Source organism: Capricornis sumatraensis, chromosome 9 (genome assembly GCF_032405125.1).
Source record: "Capricornis sumatraensis isolate serow.1 chromosome 9, serow.2, whole genome shotgun sequence".
Classification (NCBI taxonomy): domain Eukaryota; kingdom Metazoa; phylum Chordata; class Mammalia; order Artiodactyla; family Bovidae; genus Capricornis; species Capricornis sumatraensis.
In genome coordinates, this window is record NC_091077.1 from 79669393 (window position 1) to 79691142 (window position 21750).

The 21750-nt window shown below is 43.4% G+C and overlaps 1 protein-coding gene across 9 annotated transcripts in view; it reads left to right on the forward strand.

Annotated features, from left to right (window-relative positions):
- The window catches only part of TENM2 (teneurin transmembrane protein 2), a 1060439-nt gene that overhangs the window by 1022440 nt on the left and 16249 nt on the right, over positions 1 to 21750 (forward strand). For all 9 annotated transcript variants that reach the window (XM_068980695.1, XM_068980696.1, XM_068980697.1 and 6 more), the window contains 2 exons: positions 11885 to 12181; positions 13658 to 15272. In XM_068980695.1, coding sequence (XP_068836796.1) covers positions 11885 to 12181; positions 13658 to 15272 — 1912 coding nt within the window. The remainder of the gene's footprint in view (positions 1 to 11884; positions 12182 to 13657; positions 15273 to 21750) is intronic.

The window sequence follows — 21750 nt, forward strand, 5'->3', positions numbered from 1 at the left end:
TAAAGCTCTGCACAGCAAAAAAAAAAAAAAAAAAACAGCAAAGTGGAATAACTATAAAATGAGAAAAAATGTATTTGTAAACTATACATCTGATAGGGCTTCCCAGGTGGCACAGTGGTAAAGAATCCACCTGCCAATGCAGGAGGCACAAGAGATACAGGTTTGATCCCTGGGTTGGAAAGATCCCCTAGAGTAGGAAATAGCAACCTGTTCCAGTATTCTTGCCTGGAAAATGTCATGTATAGAGGAACCTGGCAGACTGCAGTCCACGGGGTTGCAAAGAGTTGGACATGCCTGAGCAACTGAGCACACACATACATATATCTGATAAAGGGTTAACATCTAAAATATGTGAAGAACTCATACAATTCAATGGCGAAAATCCAATTAAAAATGGGCAAAGGACCTGAATAGACATTTTTACAAAGAAAATATATAGATGGCCAACAGGTGTGCTCAGCATCTCAACAAGATGCTCAGCATCACTGATCACTGAGTGAGTGAAGTCGCTCAGTCGTGTCCAGCTCTTTGCGACGCCATGGACTGTAGGAGCCTCCCATGCTCCTCTGTCCATGGGATTTTCCAGGCAAGAGTAGTGGAGTGGGTTGCCATTAATCACAAACACAATGAGATATCATCTTACTCTTATTGGAATGGCCATCCTCGAAAGAGAAGAGATAATAAAAGTAGCAGAGATGTGGAAAAAAGGGAACTCTTACACTGCTGGGATTGCAAATTGGCACAGACACTACGGAAAACAGTATGGAGGTTCCTCAAAAAGGCAAAAATGTAACTACTACACAATCCAGCAATTATACTGTTAGGAGTGTGTCTGAAGGAAAAAACCACTATGTCAAAGAGCTATCTGTATTCCCATGTTCACAAACAGCATTATTTATAATAGCCAAGATATGGAAATATCCTAAGTGTCCACTGAAAGTAAACATATAAAGAAGCTGTACATAGGTAGGTAGATGGAGACAGACAGACAACAGAATATTATTCAGCCATAAAAATGAAGAAATCCTGCCAGGAACAACAACATGGATGAACCTTGTGGGCATTGTGTGAAGTGAAATAAGTCAGAGAAAGATAAATGCCATGTGATTTTACTTACAGTTAAAATATGTAAAACAAACAAAAAACCCCAAACTCATTGTAAAACACATCAAATTTTTGGTTATCAGAGGCAGAGATGAGGGAAATAGAATTGGAGGAAGGTGTTTAAAATGTACAGACTTCCAGTTTTAAGACAAGTGCTATGAGTAATGACCATTATGACCATAATTTAACACTGTTGTATGATATGGGAAAGTTGTTAAAGAAAGGCATTACATAATGACAAGAAGGTATATTCAGCAAGAGGATATAGTGTTTACAAATATTTACATACCCACTATAAGAGCACCTAAGCATATAAAGCAAATATTAACAGATCTAAAGGGAGAAATATACAGAAATATAGTAATAGTAGGAGACAGTATCCCACTTACATCAATAGGTAGATTGTCCAGACAGAAAATCAGTACGGAAACAGTGGCCTTAAGCAATAAATTTGGCCAAATAAACTTAACAGATATACGTAGAGCATTCCATCTAAAAACAATGTAATACACATTGGAACATTCCCCAGGACAGATATGTTAGGCCACAAAATAAGTCTTAACAAATGTATAAGACTGAAATCATATCAAGCATCCTTTCTGACCACAATGGTATGAAACTGGAAGTCAATTACAAAAGAAAACTAGAATATTCACAAATATATGGAGATTAAACAACATGTTACAGGTCAATCAAATACACCAAAGAAGTTCTCATACTGTTGCAAAAATTCTAGGCCCCACAACAGACTTCCCAACTTGGGGATCTGACAAAGGGACTGAGAAACTCCAGGGAATCTGACTTAGAAGGTCATTGGGATTTGATTACAGATCTTTCACTGGACTAGGGAAACAGAATCTCTTGGAGGGCACAAACAAAACTGTGTGTGCACCACGATCCAGGAGAAAGGAGCAGTGACCCCACAAAAGACTGAGTGAGACTTGCCTGTGAGTGTTTGGGAGTCAGTAGTGGCCTGCCACGGGGTCAGGAGCACTGACAGCAACAGTCCTGGGAGGCATGGTGTGCTGGCATAAATCCTCTTGGCGGAGATGACCATTACCTCTACCATAGTTTGGCCTCAGGACAGACTGCATTACCTGCCTCCTGAGAAACATGTATGCAAGTCAAGAAGCAACAGTTAGAACTGGACATGGAACAACAAACATCAAGGCTATATATTGTCACCCTGCTTATGTAACTTCTATGCAGAGTATATCATGTGAAATGCTGGGCTTGATGAAGCTTAAGCTGGAATCAAGACTTCCAGGGGAAATATCAAAACCTCAGATATGCAGATGACACCACCCTAATAGCAGAAAGTGAAGAAGAACTAAAGAGACTCTTGATGAAAGTGAAAGAGGAGAGCGAAAAAGCTGGCTTATAACCCAACATTCAAAATATAAGATGATGATATTGGGCCCATCACTTCATGGCAAATAGATGGGGAAGAAATGGAAACAGTAGCAGACTTTATTTTCTCAGACTCCAAAATAACTGTGGATGGTGACAGCAGTCGTGAAATTAAAAGATGCTTGCTCCTTGGAAGAAAAGCTATGACAAACCTAGACAGTGTATTAAAAAGCAGAGACATCACTTTGCCATCAAAGGTCTGTCTAGTCAAAGTTCTGGTTTTTCCATTTGTCATGTACAGGTCCATGTGACAGCTGGACCATAAGGAAGGCTGAGTTCTGAAGAATTGATACTTTTGAACTGTGGTGCTGGAAAAGGCTCTTGAGAGTCCCTTGGACAGCAGGGAGACCAAGCCAGTCAGTCCTAAAGGACATCAACCCTGAATATTCATTAGAAGGACTGATGCTGAAGCTGAAGCTCCAATACTTTGGCCACCTGATGTGAAGAGCCAACTCACTGAAAAAGACCCTGATGCTGGGAAAGACTGAGGCCAAGAGAACAACGAGGCAACAGAGGATGAGATGGTTAGCTGATATCATTGACTCAATGGACATGAGCCTGAGCTAACTCCAGCAGATAGTGAAGGACAAAGAAACTTGCCATTATCTGCAGTCCATGGGGTTGCAAAAAGTCAAACATGATTAAGTGACTGAACAAAACAATAGATAAATGCGTCAAAGAAATCAAAAGAAAAAAATACCTTGAGACAAATGAGAATGGAAATACAACATACCAAAACTTAAGGAATACAGAAAAAGCAATTCTAAAAGGGAAGTTCATAGCAATAAATATCTACCTGAAGAAACAAGAAATATCATAAGTAGATAACCTAATGTTACACCTTAAGGAACTATAAGAACAACAAATGAAGCCCACAGTTAGAAGAAGGAATAATAAAGATCAGAGAAAGTAAATTAAATAGAGACTAAATAGACAATATCAAAAATTCAATGAATCCAAGAGCTGATTCTTTAAAAAGGTAAACCAAATTGATAAACCTTTAGCTAGACTTAGCAAAAAAGGAGAGGACTCAAAATCTGAAATGAAAGAGAAGAAAGCAATACTACAAAAATGAAAATATAATAGAGACTATTGTAAACATTATATACCAATGAATGGACAATATCGAAGAAAGATGCATTTCTATAAACACAAAGCTTATAACTGAATGATAAATAAAACATCTGAACAGATCAATTACTAGTAATAAGACTGAATCAGTATCAAAAACATCCCACCAAACAGAAATCCAGGATCACATGGCTTCACTTGTGAATTCTACTTAACATTCAAAGAATTTATACCAATCCTTCTCAAATTCTTCCCAAAAGAAATTAAAATGAAGGGATGTTTCCAAACTCATTTAACAAGGCCAGCATTACCCTAATACAAAAATCAGACAAGGACACTGCCAGAAATAAAATTATAGGTCAACATCCCTGATGGACAGAGCTGCAAATATCCTCAAGAAACTATTAGCAAATTGAGTTCAACAATACATGAAAAAGATCATAACACAGGATCAAATGAAATTTATTCCAAGAATGCAAAGATGGTTCCAAATCCATAAATCAATGTGATACACCACACTAACAAAATAAAGGATAAAAATCATCTCAGTAGATGCAGAAAAGCTTTTGACAAATTCGACATCCTTTTATAATTAAAAGAACCTCTCAACAGAGTATAAAGGGAATGCATCTCAATATAATAAAGGCCATGTGTGATAAGCCCATTTCTAACATCTTACTCCATGTTATGACCAACCTATACAGCATATTAAAAAGCAGAGACACTACTTTGCTGACAAAGGTCCATATAGTCAGAGCTGTGGTTTTTCCAGTAGTCATGTGTGGATGTGAAAGTTGGACCATAAAGAAAGCTGAGTGCCAAAGAATTGATGCTTTTGAACTGTGGTGTTGGAGAAGACTCTTGAGAGTCCCTTGGACTGCAAGGAGATCCATCCAGTCCATCCTAGCAGAAATCAGTCCTGAATAGTCATTGGAAGGACTGATGCTGAAGCTGAAACTCCAATACTTTGGCCACCTGATGTGAAGAACTGACTCATTGGAAAAGATTCTGATGTTGGGAAAAATTGAAGACAGGAGGAGAAGGGGATGACAGATGGTTGGATGGCATCACTGACTCAATGGACATGAGTCTGAGCAAGCTCCAGGAGTTGGTGATGGACAGGGAAGCCTGCGTGATGCAGTCCATAGTATCCCAAGGAGTCGGACAGGACTGAGCAACCGAACTGAACTGAACATCATACTCAAAGGTAAAAGGCTGAAAACTCTTCCTCTAAGAACAGGAACAAGTATGCCCATTCTTGCCACTTTTATTCACCATAGCATTGAAAATCCTAGATAGCAATTAAGCAAGAAAAAATAAAAGGCATCCAGTGGGAAAAAGAAGTAAAACTGTTACTATTTGCCAAAACCATGAACATACACACATAGAACATCCTAAAGACTTTACAAAAAAAACTGTAGAATAAACAAATTCAGTAAAGTTGCAGGATACAAAATCAGTATTCAGAAACCTGTTACATTTCTATATACTAATAACAATTAGAATTAAGAAATCAATCACATTTATAATTCCATCAAAATACCTAGGAATAAATTTAGCCAAGGAGGTGAAATATCTGTACACTAAAAACTGTAAGACATTAGTGAAAGAAATTGAAAAAGGGATTTTCTGTGCTCGAGGATTAGGAGAAAAATGCCCTTAATATCAAAAGCACCTTACAGATTTAATACAATCCCTAAACAAAGCCCAATGGCATTTTTCACATAAATAGAACAGACATTCCTAAAATTGATATGGAACCACAGATATCCAAATAGCCAAAGCAATTTTAAGATGGAAGAAAAAAGCTGGCGACATCACAATCCTTGATTTGAAACTCTATTGCAAAGCTATAGTCATCAAAACAATATTGCAATAAACACAGACACATAAACCAATGGAACAGAATTGAGAGACCAAAAATAAACTGCACATATACGGTCAATTAATTGACAACAAAGAGCGAAAAATATACAAACAGAGAAAGGACACTCTGTTTAACAAATGGTGTTGGGGAAACTTGACAGTCACATGCAAAAGAATAGAACTGGAGCACTATTTATATCACTCACAGGAATTAACTCAAGTGGATTAAAAACTTGAACATAAGACCTAAAGCTGTAAAATTGAGGGAAAAACATAGGCGGTAAGCTTTTTGACATTCATCTGAAGGATGATGTTTTGGATTTGCCACCTAAGCAAAAGCAATAAAAGCAAAAATCAAAAGTGGGACTACATCAAACTAAAAAAGCTTACACACAGCAAAGGAAATCATCCACAAAATGAAAAGACAACCTTTTTATTATAACATTTTTTTAACATGTATAATCTATTAATGGCTTAACACCCAAAATACAAAAAGAACTCATACAACTCAATAGCAGAAAAACAAAAAACACTTCTACTGACAAATAGGATTTATATAGACATTTTTCCAAAGAAGACATATAGATGGCCAATAGGCACCTGGAAAGGTGCTCAACATCATTGATAATTAGGGATGTTCAAATCAAAACTATACTGAGATATTATTAATACCTCACACTTATTAGAATGGCGGTTATCAAAATGACAGTGAATGTTGGTGAGGTTGTAGAGAAAAGGGAAACTGCATGCACTGTTGGAGAAGGCACTGGCGCCCCACTTCAGTACTCCTGCCTGGAAAATCCCATGGGCGGAGGAGCCTGATAAGCTGCAGTCCATGGGGTCATGAAGAGTCGGACACGACTGAGCGACTTCACTTTCACTTTTCACTTTCATGCATTGGAGAAGGAAATGGCAACCCACTCCAGTGTTCTTGCCTGGAGAATCCCAGGGACGGGGGAGCCTTGTGGGCTGCCATCTCTGGGGTTGCACAGAGTGAGACATGACTGAAGCGACTTAGCAGCAGCAGCAACATGCACTGTTGGTAGGAGTGCAAACTGATGCAGTCACTGTGGAAATAGTATCGCGCTTCCCCGAAAACAAAAAAATGAAAAATAGAACTACCATATGACCCAGCAGTCCCTCTCCTGGATATATATATATGAATAAAATGAAAACACAAACAACAAAATAGGCACCCCAGCATTCACTGCAGCATATTCACAGCAAACCAAGACATCGAAGCAACCTAAGTGTCCATCAAGGATGAAAACAGAAGATGTGATATATATATACACACACACACAATGGAAAATTATTCTGACCCTGCCAAAAAAAAAAAGGAATGAAATATTGCCATTTGTGATAAGGATGAACCTTGAAGGCATTATGTGAAGTGAAATAAGTCAGACAGAAAAAGACAAATACCATATGATCTCACTTATATATGGACTCTTAAAAAAAAAAATATTATAGTTACTGAAAACAGATTGGTGGTTGACAGTGGTAAGGGGTTGGGGTGATTAAAATGAGGAAAGGAAGTCAGAAGATTCAGACTTACACTTAAATAAGTTGTAATGTACAGCATGGTGTTTATGGTTAACACTGTATTGCATATTTGAAAGTTGCTAACTCTTGAGAGTCCTTGGACTGCAAAGAGATCCAACCAATCCATTCTGAAGATCAGTCCTGAGTGTTCATTGGAAGGACTGATGCTAAAGCTGAAACTCCAATACTTTGGCCACCTCATGCAAAGAGTTGATTCACTGGAAAAGACCCTGATGCTGGGAGGGATTAGGGGCAGGAGGAGAAAGGGACGACAGAGGATGAGATGGCTGGATGGCATCACCGACTCGATGGACATGAGTTTGAGTAAACTCCAGGAGTCGGTGATGGACAGGAAGGCCTGGCGTGCTGCAATTCATGGGGTCGCAAAGAGTCGGACACAACTGAGCGACTTAACTGAATTGAACTGAACTGAAGAGTAAATCTTAGAAGTCCTCATCACAGGAAAAAGTATTTCACAACTGTGTACAGTGATCAGTGATAACTAGACTTACTGAGCTGATTGTTTCACAGTACATAACACTATTGAATTGTTCTGTTGTATGAAATGGCAACCCACTCCAGTATTCTTGCCTGGAGAATCCCGGGGACAGAGGAGCCTGGTGGGCTGCTGTCTAAGGGACCGCACAGAGTCAGACACGACTGAAGCGACTCAGCAGCAGCAGCAGCATACCTGAAACTAATAGAATACTGTATGTCAATTTGATCTTAACTTTATTTTTATTTTTTTTTTGATCTTAACTTTAAAAATAAACTTTTAAACTTAACTTTAAAAATCATTGATTTTAGAGAAAGGTGTGAAGAGAGTAAATCCTAAGACTCTTCCCTTTTTTTGTATCTATATGAGATGATGGATTTAACCTAACTTATTGTGGTAATCATTTCATAATATATGTAAGTTAAATCACTGTGCTGTACACTTTAAACTTATACAATGAGGTATATCAGTTATCTCAATGAAGTGAAGTGAAGTGAGGACACTCAGTCATGTCTGACTCTGCGACCCCATGGACTGTAACCTACCAGGCTCCTCTGTCCGTGGGATTTTCCAGGCAAGAATACTGGAGTAGGTTGCCATTTCCTTCACCAGGAGATCTTCCCAACCCAGGGATCAAACCCAGGTTTCCTGCATTCCAGGCAGATGCTTTACTGTCTGAGCCACCAGAGAAGCCCAATTATCTCAATAAATGGTAGAAAATCTCAGATTAGCTCTATAATAAAATCCCATTCCCACCCTGAATTATCAATGGCTAATGGGGTCGCAAAGAGTCGGACACAACTGAGCGACTGAACTGAACTGAACTGAATGATTAGTACCTATTACTTTTTTATGGTTGGTGTACCTGGGCCTCGTTAGCTTTTCAGTAACAGCAGTAAACCCAAATGGTAGCAGTCAGCGGTTTGGGAACCCTCTTCTGTGCTTGCCCACTATTCTGTTTTTCTGCACTCTCAACACCTTAATATACTAAGATAGTTGTTACTATGATAGTCATGCTTGCACATATGATTTACATGTTAGTATCCCCCATGAATACATGTTATAGCACTATACTTACATGCATACACACACAATTATATTATGGATATATGATTTGCCTGTTGGTCTCCCCCAGGTAACTGAAGATAGAGCCTTATGGCACACTAAGTATTTTAGCCAGTAGTACTCATCAGGATCGCCCAGCTTTGATTCCCTGGGAGGCTGATTCAGCAGTGGTGGAGTCAGTGCAGCAGCCCTGCTTTGAGAGAGCATCCCCGATGGTTCAGAATCGCACCTCTGATGGAGAGCCGCCCATGGGGTGGGGGTGTGGGGGGCAACGGTACAGCCTAGGGGTGGAGGTGGTGAGCTCAGGATTGGGATCCTGGGCCCAACGCTTACTGTGTAAGCGTGAGCACAGCACTTTAACCATCTGTGCCTTGCATGTAATATGGGGATAATAGTGCCTGCCTGTGAGTGTTGTGAGGATTAAACAAGAAAAACATGGGCAGTGCTGAGAACACACCAAGCCCATCGCAAAGTTCTCAGGACGTGTTGCTCTGTTGGTGGTGTTCCTCCTTGCATTCCAGAGCAGGCACCATGCTTGACATTGGCAGAGATGTAATGTTTAATCAATAATAAATGTCCTGGGGGCTGTGTGATATTAGTGAAGAGAAACACGGGAAAACAGGAAAGGGATGGACGGATGACTGGGAAGTAGGAAATCCATAGGTACAGGCGGCTCAGGAAATCCTGAAAATCCTTCCTCACTGTTGCCACATGTTTCATTCTGCCGAATAAAATATTCACAAGGTCTTGAACTGAAATCCTGAGACAATAGGCTTAAGAATATTGGTGGCCTTCTGCTGCTCTTGTCCCAAATGAAGCGACCCAGTGTGGCCAAATTTCTGTTCCCAGAGGAAGTGATCTTTCTAACCCAAGCTTGTGGTTTGCTCTGGTTATGATAACTCTAATACCATATCTTCAGCATCTTCAGTGATTCTGACAGCATTAACTTTCGGACATGTTAGAAATATTCTGCCATACTCCTTTTTTGGATTCTTCCAATTACTACAGGTTTGATGATATGAATCTTTCACTTAAAGTTGGATTTCCTTAAAATCCCAAGAACTCACACCTTTATTCTCTTTCCATGCTTTAGATAAATGTTCTATCTCACATGTTCTGTCCCCTTTTCTCTGGGATGATTTCATGAAAACAGCAATGGTTTGGGGAATCAGGTAGTCCTGGGCTCAGATCCTGGCACTTCTCTAGCTGTGTGACCCCCTCGAGCTTGGATGCCCATATACAAAATAATTTTTACCTATGTGTGAGAATAAAATGGAATCAAGTATGTAAAGCACTTAGCACAGTGTCTGTCAAAGCATCAGGGACTTCTATCAGTTTAGATTAGCTTCAACTGCTGGTAACAGATTAGAAATAACAGGAGAGTATACAAGATATAGACATTATTCTCATGCTCTAAAAGGTGTCTGAAAAGTGAAAGTGTCAGTAACTCAGTCATGTCTGACTCTTCGTGACTCCATGGACTGTAGTCTGCCAGGCTTCTCTGTCCATGGAATTCTCCAGGCAAGAATACTTGGAGTGGGTAGCCCTTCCCTGCTCCTTGGGGTAAGCAATTCATGGCTGGTACAGATGACCTAGGTCATCTTGAAGACAGCTAGGTTGACAGGGATCTAGACTCTTTCTCCGGATGAGGTTTAACATCCTCAAAGTCACCCCATATTCACAAAGTGAATACTGGAGCGCCAGTGATCACATCCACATTCCACCTAAGGAAAGGAGGGAGGAAGAACAAAAGGGCTGCTTGCTTCCTGGCTATGTCTGCTTTCTTCAAGGTTCCCAGCAGACCCAGCCAACGACTACTACTTAAATCACTTTGCCCCTACCCAAGTCTCAAGAAAGCTGTGAAATGTAGTTCCTTACCTGGGTAAAGTGCTGCTCCCCAGTATAATAGGTGTCTGTCATGTTAGAATTATTCCTAGTCCCCCCACCAAAGCTGCAATGTGGAACCCTTCAAGGGCTGTGGCAGTGCTTTACAGTCATTTGACACATCTCAGGACACTCAATGCATATCCAATATAAAGTGTGGGAAATAGTAGAGCTGGTTGGTTAACTGGTCAAAGTCTAAAGACCTAAGTCCCAGACTAACCTACCACTTCATTGCAGCATGACCTTGGGCAAGCGTATAACCTCTGTTCGAGGCTTGTTTTCCTCATTTGTGAGCATCAGCTCCGACAGTGGATGTAAATCGCCCAAGATAATGCCTATACAGACTGGCTCTGAACATGTGTCAAAGTTAGTATTACCATCATTATTATTGTTAAGTGCTATTGAATTATTACTAAAAGGTGGGGAGGTACCCGACATCTTTCACATCCTTTCCTTCTGCATGTTTATACCTTCTCTCGCCTTCAGCAGTCACCCCAGGGAGGTGCAGATTTGCAGTCAATTATGTTGAAAGAGCCTGGGCTGAGTTGGCCTCATTCCCTTCAATTCCAGGCATCCACTCCAGGCTAGCTGAATCTCTAGAGTCCCTCTCATGTCCCCATACCCAGAGTCTAGTCTCTCAGCTCTGCCTTCGGAGAGAGGCTCTCTTCTCTAAACAGATCAACTGCTAAACAAATATTAAATTATATCTGGGTTGTTCCCTTCAAATCTAAGTGAATCAGTTCTTCCCTTTGTTGGAATTCCCCAGCCCTGTTGCCATTATCCCACTGGTGTCTTGCATCCTTGGCAATGGCGAGATTTTTCTCTAGGTGGGAGAATTAAAGGATTTCACGTAGGAATAAGGCTTTGTATTCCCAGATCATGGTAAAACATGGATTTCTAAGAGCTTCTCCTCACCTTCCTGGGTACCTTTTAAGATTTGGGAACAAATCTTGGCACCTGCTCTCAAAGATCATTAGCTACCCATTAGTTGATGACTTGCCCAAAAAGGGTTTTAAGTGTATAAATATACAAATTATCTTGCTTGCCAAGATGGCCAGGCAGGACAGTCAGAACCCTGGGGTCCAGGGCTACTGTGGATGGCCATGTAATTTCACCATTTACATGGTTTACATGATGGCACCCCTGAGCTGTGCTGTGCAGTGTACAGCCTATATAACTGTTCATGGTGGCCATGCCCCAATCAGTCATTTCCAGCCATAAGCAGCCTTGTTTCTGTATTCTAGTGAATGCTACAAAAATTACCATTTCCTGTGTGTACTATGATGTAAAGGCATTTAGGAAGCACTTCCCTAAATAACTTCAAGAGTATTTCTTCCTCTAAAGCACACACATGCCCTGGCCACACCAGCCACATCCTCCATAGCAATCTGAGCTAACATGCCCTGTGATGTCTTTCAAAGCAGGCATATTGTGTTTTCCCAGGTCCATGGAAGAAATCTCTTGTCCATTGACTATGACCGGAACATTCGGACAGAGAAGATCTATGATGACCACCGGAAGTTCACCCTGAGGATCATTTATGACCAAGTGGGCCGCCCCTTCCTCTGGCTCCCCAGCAGCGGGCTGGCGGCCGTGAACGTCTCCTATTTCTTCAATGGGCGCTTGGCCGGCCTTCAGCGTGGGGCCATGAGCGAGAGGACGGACATCGACAAGCAGGGCCGGATCGTGTCCCGCATGTTTGCCGACGGGAAGGTGTGGAGCTATTCCTACCTTGACAAGGTGGGTGGACATGCTGCCCTTGCTCAGCTGGGGCTGTCTCTCCCATTCACGCTGCTCTTTTTAAGCTGACCTGATACACTTTGCCATAAGACATTTTAACATCTTTACTTTGACTCTACCAGGGCTCCCATGTACTCCCACCCTCTGGGAGGGAGGAAATCCCAAGGAAAATGTTATTCATAGCCCAGCACTACTACCATCAACAGCAAAAAAATAAAAAAGAAAAAAGAAAAAAAAAAAACCTGCTAGATACTCAGTAATGGCGAAAAGAATGGATTGTCTGATTTTATTCCCCCAGAAAAGTGCTGTTGAAGCGGACAGAATCATGTCACTAGCAGCACAGTTCATCATTCCTTATGAATTGGAAATGCAGTGATTCATTTCTACCATGCCTGGAATTAAGCCATCAGGGTAGGAACTCTGCCTAAAACTCCAACACACGGAGCAGCCCCCTCCTACTTGGCTTGTTGGCTGAAGCAGTCAACAGATTCTTGCTACATAATTCCCTGTGTCTGAAAGTGCCAGACTCAGGTTTCTGTGTCAGAAAAGGTCAGGTTGGAGCAGCAGTAAAAAAGAGGTCCCTTCTGGGAGTGGGGGGGGTCAAGACTTTTAAAGACTGCCTTGGTCATCTATCATTAGACAGGGGTTTGCTCAGCCTGGGCCTCTCGCCTGGACTCACCTCTACGCAAGCCCATTTCCATTTCTTCCCTTCTTGCTTCCTGATGGCAGTGGTCACTTGCAGACAGAGCTGTTGCCTCCTCTGTAAGAGGGGCTTTTGTCTATTTGGTCCCTTCTCAATACTGTTCTCATTAGGACAGAAGATACCAGAATGAATGGTATATCAGGGAAGGCAAGAATTTCCCCATGGCTTCAAGTTGGAGGTCATTTTTTCCCCCAAAGAATCAATTATTCCAGGTTACTTAATCTTTCCAGTGGCTTCTAAATGAAGGATGTGCTTTATGGTGAGACTTAGTCAGGGGTGCCCCCAAACATAGTATGTGCATCATACCTGTCCCCTGCCAGGCCAGCAGCAGTCATTTCTCACCAGTCTCAGGATGTCTTGTCATTGAGCCTGGAGGTGAACCTAGTGCCTCTCATCTCAGTCCTTCAAACCCCTTACAACTCAAGACTATGGTCCAGGCAACACCAGCATCACCTGGGATGTTCCCAAAGCAGATTCACAGGCCACCTCCCCACTGCCCTCTCGCACTGAACTATATAATCAGAATCTGTCTTTACACCAGATCCCTGGGTATTTTACACGTACATTAAAATTTGGGGAACATTCCTCTAGCTGCCATGATCCATAGAGTAGCATGCCCCATGACATCAATTCACCCCACATCTCTGATCTGAATCTCCCCATCCTTCACAGCTTTTAAATTGCCATTTAGGGACATGGAATAAATTCCGTCCCTTTGAGCACTGGGTCCTAAATGGCTAACTCACGTGTTCCCTTCCCCTTTCCTCCTCCAGTCCATGGTGCTCCTGCTCCAGAGTCAGCGTCAGTACATATTCGAGTACGACTCCTCCGAGCGCCTCCATGCCGTCACCATGCCCAGCGTCGCCCGGCACAGCATGTCCACCCACACCTCCATCGGCTACATCCGCAACACTTATAACCCACCTGAAAGCAACGCTTCCGTCATCTTTGACTACAGTGATGATGGCCGCATCCTGAAGACATCCTTTTTGGGCACTGGACGCCAGGTATTCTACAAGTATGGGAAACTCTCCAAGCTGTCGGAGATTGTCTACGACAGCACTGCCATCACTTTTGGGTATGATGAGACCACTGGCGTCTTAAAAATGGTCAACCTCCAAAGTGGGGGCTTCTCCTGCACCATCAGGTACCGAAAGATCGGCCCACTCGTGGACAAGCAGATCTACAGGTTCTCCGAGGAAGGCATGGTCAACGCCAGGTTTGAATACACCTATCACGACAACAGCTTCCGGATCGCAAGCATCAAGCCCGTCATAAGTGAGACTCCCCTTCCCGTTGACCTCTACCGCTATGATGAGATTTCCGGCAAAGTGGAGCACTTTGGCAAGTTCGGGGTCATCTATTATGACATCAACCAGATCATCACCACGGCCGTGATGACCCTCAGCAAACACTTTGACACCCACGGGCGGATCAAGGAAGTCCAATACGAGATGTTCCGGTCCCTCATGTACTGGATGACGGTGCAGTATGACAGCATGGGCAGGGTGATCAAGAGGGAGCTGAAACTGGGGCCCTACGCCAACACCACTAAGTACACGTACGACTATGACGGGGACGGGCAGCTCCAGAGTGTGGCCGTCAATGACCGCCCCACCTGGCGCTACAGCTACGACCTCAATGGGAACCTCCACTTGCTGAACCCGGGGAACAGTGTGCGCCTCATGCCCTTGCGCTACGACCTCCGGGATCGGATAACCAGGCTTGGTGACGTGCAGTACAAAATTGATGACGATGGCTATCTGTGCCAGCGAGGGGCTGACATCTTTGAGTACAACTCCAAGGGCCTCCTAACGCGGGCTTATAACAAGGCCAGTGGCTGGAGCGTCCAATATCGCTATGATGGCGTGGGGCGGCGGGCTTCCTACAAGACCAACCTGGGCCACCACCTGCAGTATTTCTACTCCGACCTCCACAACCCGACTCGCATCACCCATGTCTACAATCACTCCAACTCAGAGATAACCTCGCTCTACTATGACCTCCAGGGGCACCTCTTTGCCATGGAGAGCAGCAGTGGAGAGGAGTACTACGTTGCCTCAGATAACACGGGGACGCCCCTGGCTGTGTTCAGCATCAATGGTCTCATGATCAAGCAGCTGCAGTACACCGCCTATGGGGAGATTTATTACGACTCCAACCCTGACTTCCAGATGGTCATTGGCTTCCACGGGGGACTCTACGATCCCCTCACCAAGCTGGTCCACTTCACACAGCGTGATTATGACGTGCTGGCGGGACGATGGACCTCTCCAGACTACACCATGTGGAAAAATGTGGGCAAGGAGCCGGCCCCCTTTAACCTGTACATGTTCAAGAGCAACAATCCTCTCAGCAATGAGCTGGACTTGAAGAACTATGTGACAGGTAAGGACCTGGCCACCTCAGTTGGGCAGTGGCTCCCCGTGGGGTGGTTGTCCGGGTAGACTATCAGGGACTTTGAAACAAGGTCTTAGGTCTGACGCTAGGAGAATCCTGGAGGGCTGTGTACACTGCAGGTACAGGATCGAGAGCACTCACGCAATCACAGTACAGAGCAGTCCTTAGCTCTGTTTGAGGAAAAGTGTGAAAACGTTAGTCGCTCAGTCGTGTCTGACTCTCTGGACTCCATGAACTCTAACCTGCCAGGCTCCTCTGTCCATGGAGTTCTCCAGGCAAGAATACTGGACTAGGTTGCCATTCCCTTCTCCAGGGCATCTTCCCTGGAATTAAAAGTCCCATGCTCTACCAACTGAGCTATCCAGGCAGCTCTGTTTGAAGATGTCCTGGCTATTTTCAAGTCCATTCCATTGAAACAACTTTTATAAGAGCCCTCTCTAACTCAAAAGAGGAAAGCAACCTTATGAAGGAGGAAAGGATGAGACCCTGATCTCAGAAATACGTGGTTCAAATTCTTTTATTTATAAGTCAAAGGACCTTGGGCTGGTTGTCCAGTATCTCTGAGCTGTAGTATCCTTCTCTGCAAAAGGGCACTAACAAAATCATCTCACAGAGTGATCGTAAGAAGGAAATGAACTTATGTATGTAAAGTTCAGTGCCTGGCACTTAGACAGAGGATGTTCACAAAAGAGTATCTACTTGTGTTATTAACATCACCATCACTAGTGAAGCAACGAAACAGCGTGGGTACTGAGATGACTATGACCCAGCTCCTAACCTTACGACAAGGCTGTTGAGAAACAAATTAAGCAGTGATCATGGAAAACGGGATTAAGTCTATGCTACCATATAGGTGTTTGTCCAGTTATTCATTCAACAAGCACTTTTAAGACACCAGCATGCTTCATCCTGGAGTTCAGTTCAGTCGCTCAGTCATGTCCGACTCTTTGTGACCTCATGGACGCCAGGCTTCCCTGTCCATCACCAACTCCTGGAGCTTACTTAGACTCATGTCCATCGAGTCAGTGATGCCTACTGGGGATGCAATGGATACAAGGCAGACACTTCTCTCAAATAAGTGCATGTGCAGATGACTTCAGTTTTGAAAATTTTGGCATAGTCCAGAAGGGCCCCACCTCAAACCAGGCTTGAAGAAAGAAGGGGATCTTGGTGGTAGAAATGAACTCAAGGCTGAAGAAAGACATGCGCACAAGTCAAAAAGGACAGGAGACTTCTCTGGTGGTCCAGTGGCTGAGACTCTGTGCTACCACTACAGGGGCTGCGGGTCCAGTCCCTGATTGGGAAACTAAAATCCTGCAAGCCACTCAGAGCTCAATCACAGAAAAAAGAAAAAAAGGTCAAAAGGACATAGGAAGCTTGCAGAGAGAGGTCTGGATAAACAGGTCAAGGAAGGCAAATAATCTGCTTCTTCATGCTAAGTGAGAAATTGGTTAAATGAGGGTCCTTATCCATCTGTCTGTCTATTTACCTATTGACAGATATTTTCATCTAATATATAAGTACTAGAGATGCAGTGGACTGTAAGATAGAGCCCCTGAATGGAAGAAAAAAGACCAATATTCAGCAAAGAATATGGAGCCATCTCACCTGAACATGCACTTTTGGTGAATAACAGTGAGGACCCCAATTCCAAGCCCCCACCAAGTTCCAGGGAACTCATAGCTCTTAGCCATGGGCCAGGGAAGCCTCAGGCCCAGAGGGTCCCTACCCTCAGGTAACCAGGGATCACTCATCCATCCCCAGAACAGGAAAGGAAGCAGCAGCTCCCTGGAGCACAGTGTGGCCCTCAGTGCCCCATGCTGCAAAAATAGATGACCTTAAAGGTCAACCTCTGGCCATGCTGTGCCTCACTGACAAGTTCCAGAGCCTTTGAAGTTGAACCCAGCATCCCCCTATAACCGAAGCAGCTGGTACCTCAGGAGTACAGGAGTTACAGCCAAGCTAGCTCCCTCCTCGTCACCCCACTGTGCATCATCGGGGGGCCCTGCCATGCTACTCTGCCAAGGCGTCCTCCCTTCCCCAGGGCTTAGCAGGGTTTGTGTCCACCCAGCTCACCGCAGTTTCTTTTTTTTTCCATTCATTCATTTTAACTGGAGGAGAATTCCTTTACAACATTGTGGTGGTTTTTGCCATACGTCAATATTAATTGGCCATATTAATTGGAATATATGTGTCCCCACCATCCTGAACCACCCCCCACCCTATCCTTCCAAGTTGTCATAGAGCACCAGCTTTGGGTGCCCTGCTTCATACATCAGCCTCGCACTGCTTATCTGTTTTACATATGGTAACGTATGTGTTTCAATGCTGTTCTCTCAAATCGTCCCACCTTCTCCCGCTTCCACTGACCACACTGCAGTTTCTAACTAAAGGGCGTCTCAGGAAAACACACACACCCTTATGTATATAATGACAAGGGCCGTGAAGATAAATGAAACAGCTAAGAGTTAGAGAACAAAGGATCCCATTTCTTTGGGGTGCTCACAGAGGAAGGGGCATTTGAGCTGAGGCCACTATGAAGTGGGGAAGGGAGAGGAAGAGTCTCCAGATGAAGAAAACAATAGGCATGGGGTGGCAGCCCACGCCTATCTCAGGCATGGAAGAAGGCCTCCACCCCCAAGAATGCACTTCCCAGAGCCCTCTTGGCACCGGACACCTTGGGGATGGACCAGCCAGAAGCAAACAGAAAGTCCTCAGAATGGGCTAAACAGACACCCTACAGCTACCAAGACCCAAACAAAATCATTTGCAAAGCACAGTCAACCTCACTGACCCCCTCAGCTACTCTCCTGGTTCTCCCGAAAAGACAAAAAGAAATTAGCAGATAGTCAGTGCCTGGTGGTAACCTAAATGGGAAGGAAATCTAAAAAAGAGAGGATATACGAATACGTATAGCTGATTCACTTTGCTGCACACCAGAAACTAACACAACATTGTAAAGCAACTATACTCCAATAAAAATCATTTTAGAATTTCATGTATTTTAAAATGATTTTATTGGCATATAATATACTCCAAATGTTTTTACTGGAGTATAATTTAAAATAAATACATCAACTATATGCCAGTAAAAATAGAAAAAAGAAATTAGCAGAGTTTTTTGAATAGCAAGATGACAGTTCTCATTCCAGTGCTTCATGGAGACTCAATAAATGGGCATCAAAGCCAGGCTGAACAAAGTCCAACAAAATTGAATCCAGAAAACACTAGGAAGAGTCTAAAATAAAAGGTCCTGTTAGAGAAGCCCCACGCCTAGGACTAATGTCTGCAGTCAAAGCAGAGGAAGAGAACCTGGATGAAGAGCACTGGACCAGGCACAAGCCCACACCGGCTGCCTGCTGCAGACGAGATGACCTCCGAAGGATGCACCCCATGAGAGAACATCAAATCATTCTCTGCTATCCAAGTGTTGGCTCATCTGTAAACCCATCTTTGTGACTCTTAATTTGGATCTTAGGAGATGAGCAGAGTGGTTGAACTTGCCACTCACAATTTAAGAAGTAATTAACGTGTAGTCACAGCAGGAACGTCAGGAATAGAAGTTCTCTCTCTCTCTCTCCCTCTCTTGTGCTCAAAAGAATCTTTCCTGTTTGGAAGTACAGCTCTCTGAATGTAGCAGACACCTCTTGAGGCTGGTGGAGGCTGTTTCCTCTACTGGCACAGAGGCGAGCAGCATAGACCCCCTGTTAGGAGCAAGTGAGTCATGATATGTAAAGAGCTGAGGCCTGCACAAAGCCTGATCGATGGTAGGAATGCACTTGTTCTTTATAAGAAGCTCTAGACTTGGAGACAGGAAGTCTGTAGGTGAGGAGTGAAGTTATCCCCTTTATGTAATTCCCTAGGGCTCCCAGGGGTCTGCAGCTCTACTTTGAAACAGATCCCAAACTCTGCCCTGAGTGGCATTGCTCTGGCAAATCTGAAACCCCCCATTCTGAGGTAAGCAAACCTCAGAAATGTTACCCACGATGACTTGGGTGGGCTCCCTACCTTTCTCCCTTGGGCGTCTCTGGGCTTACAGACCCCCAGGTTCATACAAGTCTGAAGTCGGACTTCATGGAGGTTGATTTCCCTGAGAGGAGGGAGGCCCAGCCTCCTCTTCACTCTATGCTCTGCTGTCTGCATGTAGCACCTAAGCCGCTGTGCTGACAGTGTATATTACAGAGCACGTGCTCTAGCAGCACTTGCTGCGAAGAACATAAGGTAGGGGAGTGATGAGCTATTAGGAGGGGCCACATCACCAGCTCCTACCTCGAGGATTGATTGTTTAGGGAGGCTAAATGAGGACACCAATGACTTTGAAAGGAGGAGAGGTGTCTGTATGATGCCACAAGTGCCTTCTGCAAAACGGAAGAGACAAGCAACTTGAATAAACATTTCAGAAGAAACCAAGCCACGTTAGAAACTTTAAAAGAAGAAGACACGTGACATGAACTGTTAGTGTTCATCGGAGTGGCCATTAAAATGTCTGGTCTCTTGCGACTTCCCTGGTGGTCCAATGGTTAAGACTCTGTGCGCCCACTGTAGGGGGCACATGTTCAATCCCTGGCCAAGGAACTAAGATCCCACATGCAGTATGGTGTGGCCAAAAAAAGAAAATGAAGAAGTGTCTGGTTCCCCAGGCAGGGTGTTGTTAACTCATCTCCTAGAGACCAGGGAGAGATGCCTGCAGGGAAGAAGTCAGGATGCAGAGTCTGCTGAGGGCAAAGACCTCTTCTCTTGCCTTTCGTGGGATTCCCTTCATATCCCTGGTGAAAGATGTGATCATTTTATACACTGTACAGATGAGGTATTAAATAACATGGCAACACAAATGGGGAAAGTTAGTTTCTTTCCATGCTGTTTTTATTCTCCCAAATCGGCAGAGGAGAAAGCCTCCAGTTGATGCTGGTGTGTATTTAACACCTCATTAACACTTCTAATCTCCCTTTTTAACGGAGAGAGCAGGTCTAAGACTCCCCCGGTAGCAGGTAACAAAATCATGCTCCAATTTAATTGCATTGCTTTGTTTTAATTTTACAGTTATTTTCTGTTTGCAGAGAGTCTCCTTTCCTACTTATGGTAGGGACAGAAAGTCTCTTCTTTTTTTAAAGGGATTTCCTTAAGTAGACAAGGCAAAACAATTTTTCAATTAGATAGAAAATACCAGTAAGATGATACCTAGATATGGCAGAACAGTCTTGACAGGTGATCATGATGGGTGACCAGGAATACCAAGTTTAGAAATCCACACTGCACTGCATTCATCATCTGTTGGTACTTTGCACAGAGGTGCTCTGTGAGTATATGATTGTTGCTGGACTAAAGCCAGGCTTCTCTCTGCTGGGCTGCTGACACAATTTTTAAAGCAATTTCAAACCTGTATTCTTAAATGACTTCTTTATTGATGTATAGTTGACTTACATTATTATATTAGCTTCAAGTGTACAACATAGTGACTCAATATTTTTATAGATTACGCACCAAAGTTATTACAGTGCTATCGACCATATTCCCTGAGTTGTACATTACATCCCTGTGACCTATTTATAACTGGTGGTTGTAGCTCTTAATCCCCTTCATCTACTTAGCTCATTCCCCCACTCATCTCCACTGTCAACCACCTGTTTGTTCTCTGTATCTGTGACTCTATTTTTTAATTTATTTGTTCATTTGTTTTGTTGTTTAGAGTCCACATTTAAGTAAAAACATATGGTGTTTGTCTTTCGCTAACTTCTTTCACTAAGAACAGCCTCAAGGTCCATCTGCGTTGTCACATATGGCAAGATTTCATTCTTTGTTATAGCTGGGTAATATTCCACTATAGATGCATACATACCACATTGTCTTCATCCATTCATCTGTCCATGGACACTTGGGTTCTATGTCTTAGCTATTATATATAATGCTGCAATGAACATAGGGGTGCGTATGTCTTTTCAAATTACTGTTTTCTTTGGATAAATACCCAGGAGTAGGACTACCAGATCATATAGCAGTTGTATTTTTAATTTTTGAGGACCCTCCATACTGTTTTCTGGAGAAGACAATGGCACCCCACTCCAGTACTCTTGCCCTGGAAAATCCCATGGATGGAGGAACCTGGTAGGCTGCAGTCCATGGGGTTGCAAAGAGTCGGACATGACTAAGCGACTTCTTTCACTTTTCACTTTCATGCATTGGAGAAGGAAATGGCAACCCACTCCAGTGTTCTTGCCTGGAGAATCCCAGGGACGGCGGAGCCTGGTGGGCTGCCATCTCTGTGGTCGCACAGGGTCGGACACGACTGAGGCGACTTAGCAGCAGCAGCAGCAGCATACTGTTTTCCATGGTGGCTACACCAATTAACATTCCCATCAACAGTGCTTAAGGACTCCCTTTTCTCCACATCCTCACTGTCTCTTGTCTTTTTGATGGCAGTGATTCTGAGAAGTATGAGGTACTATTTCACTGTGGTTTTTATGTGCAC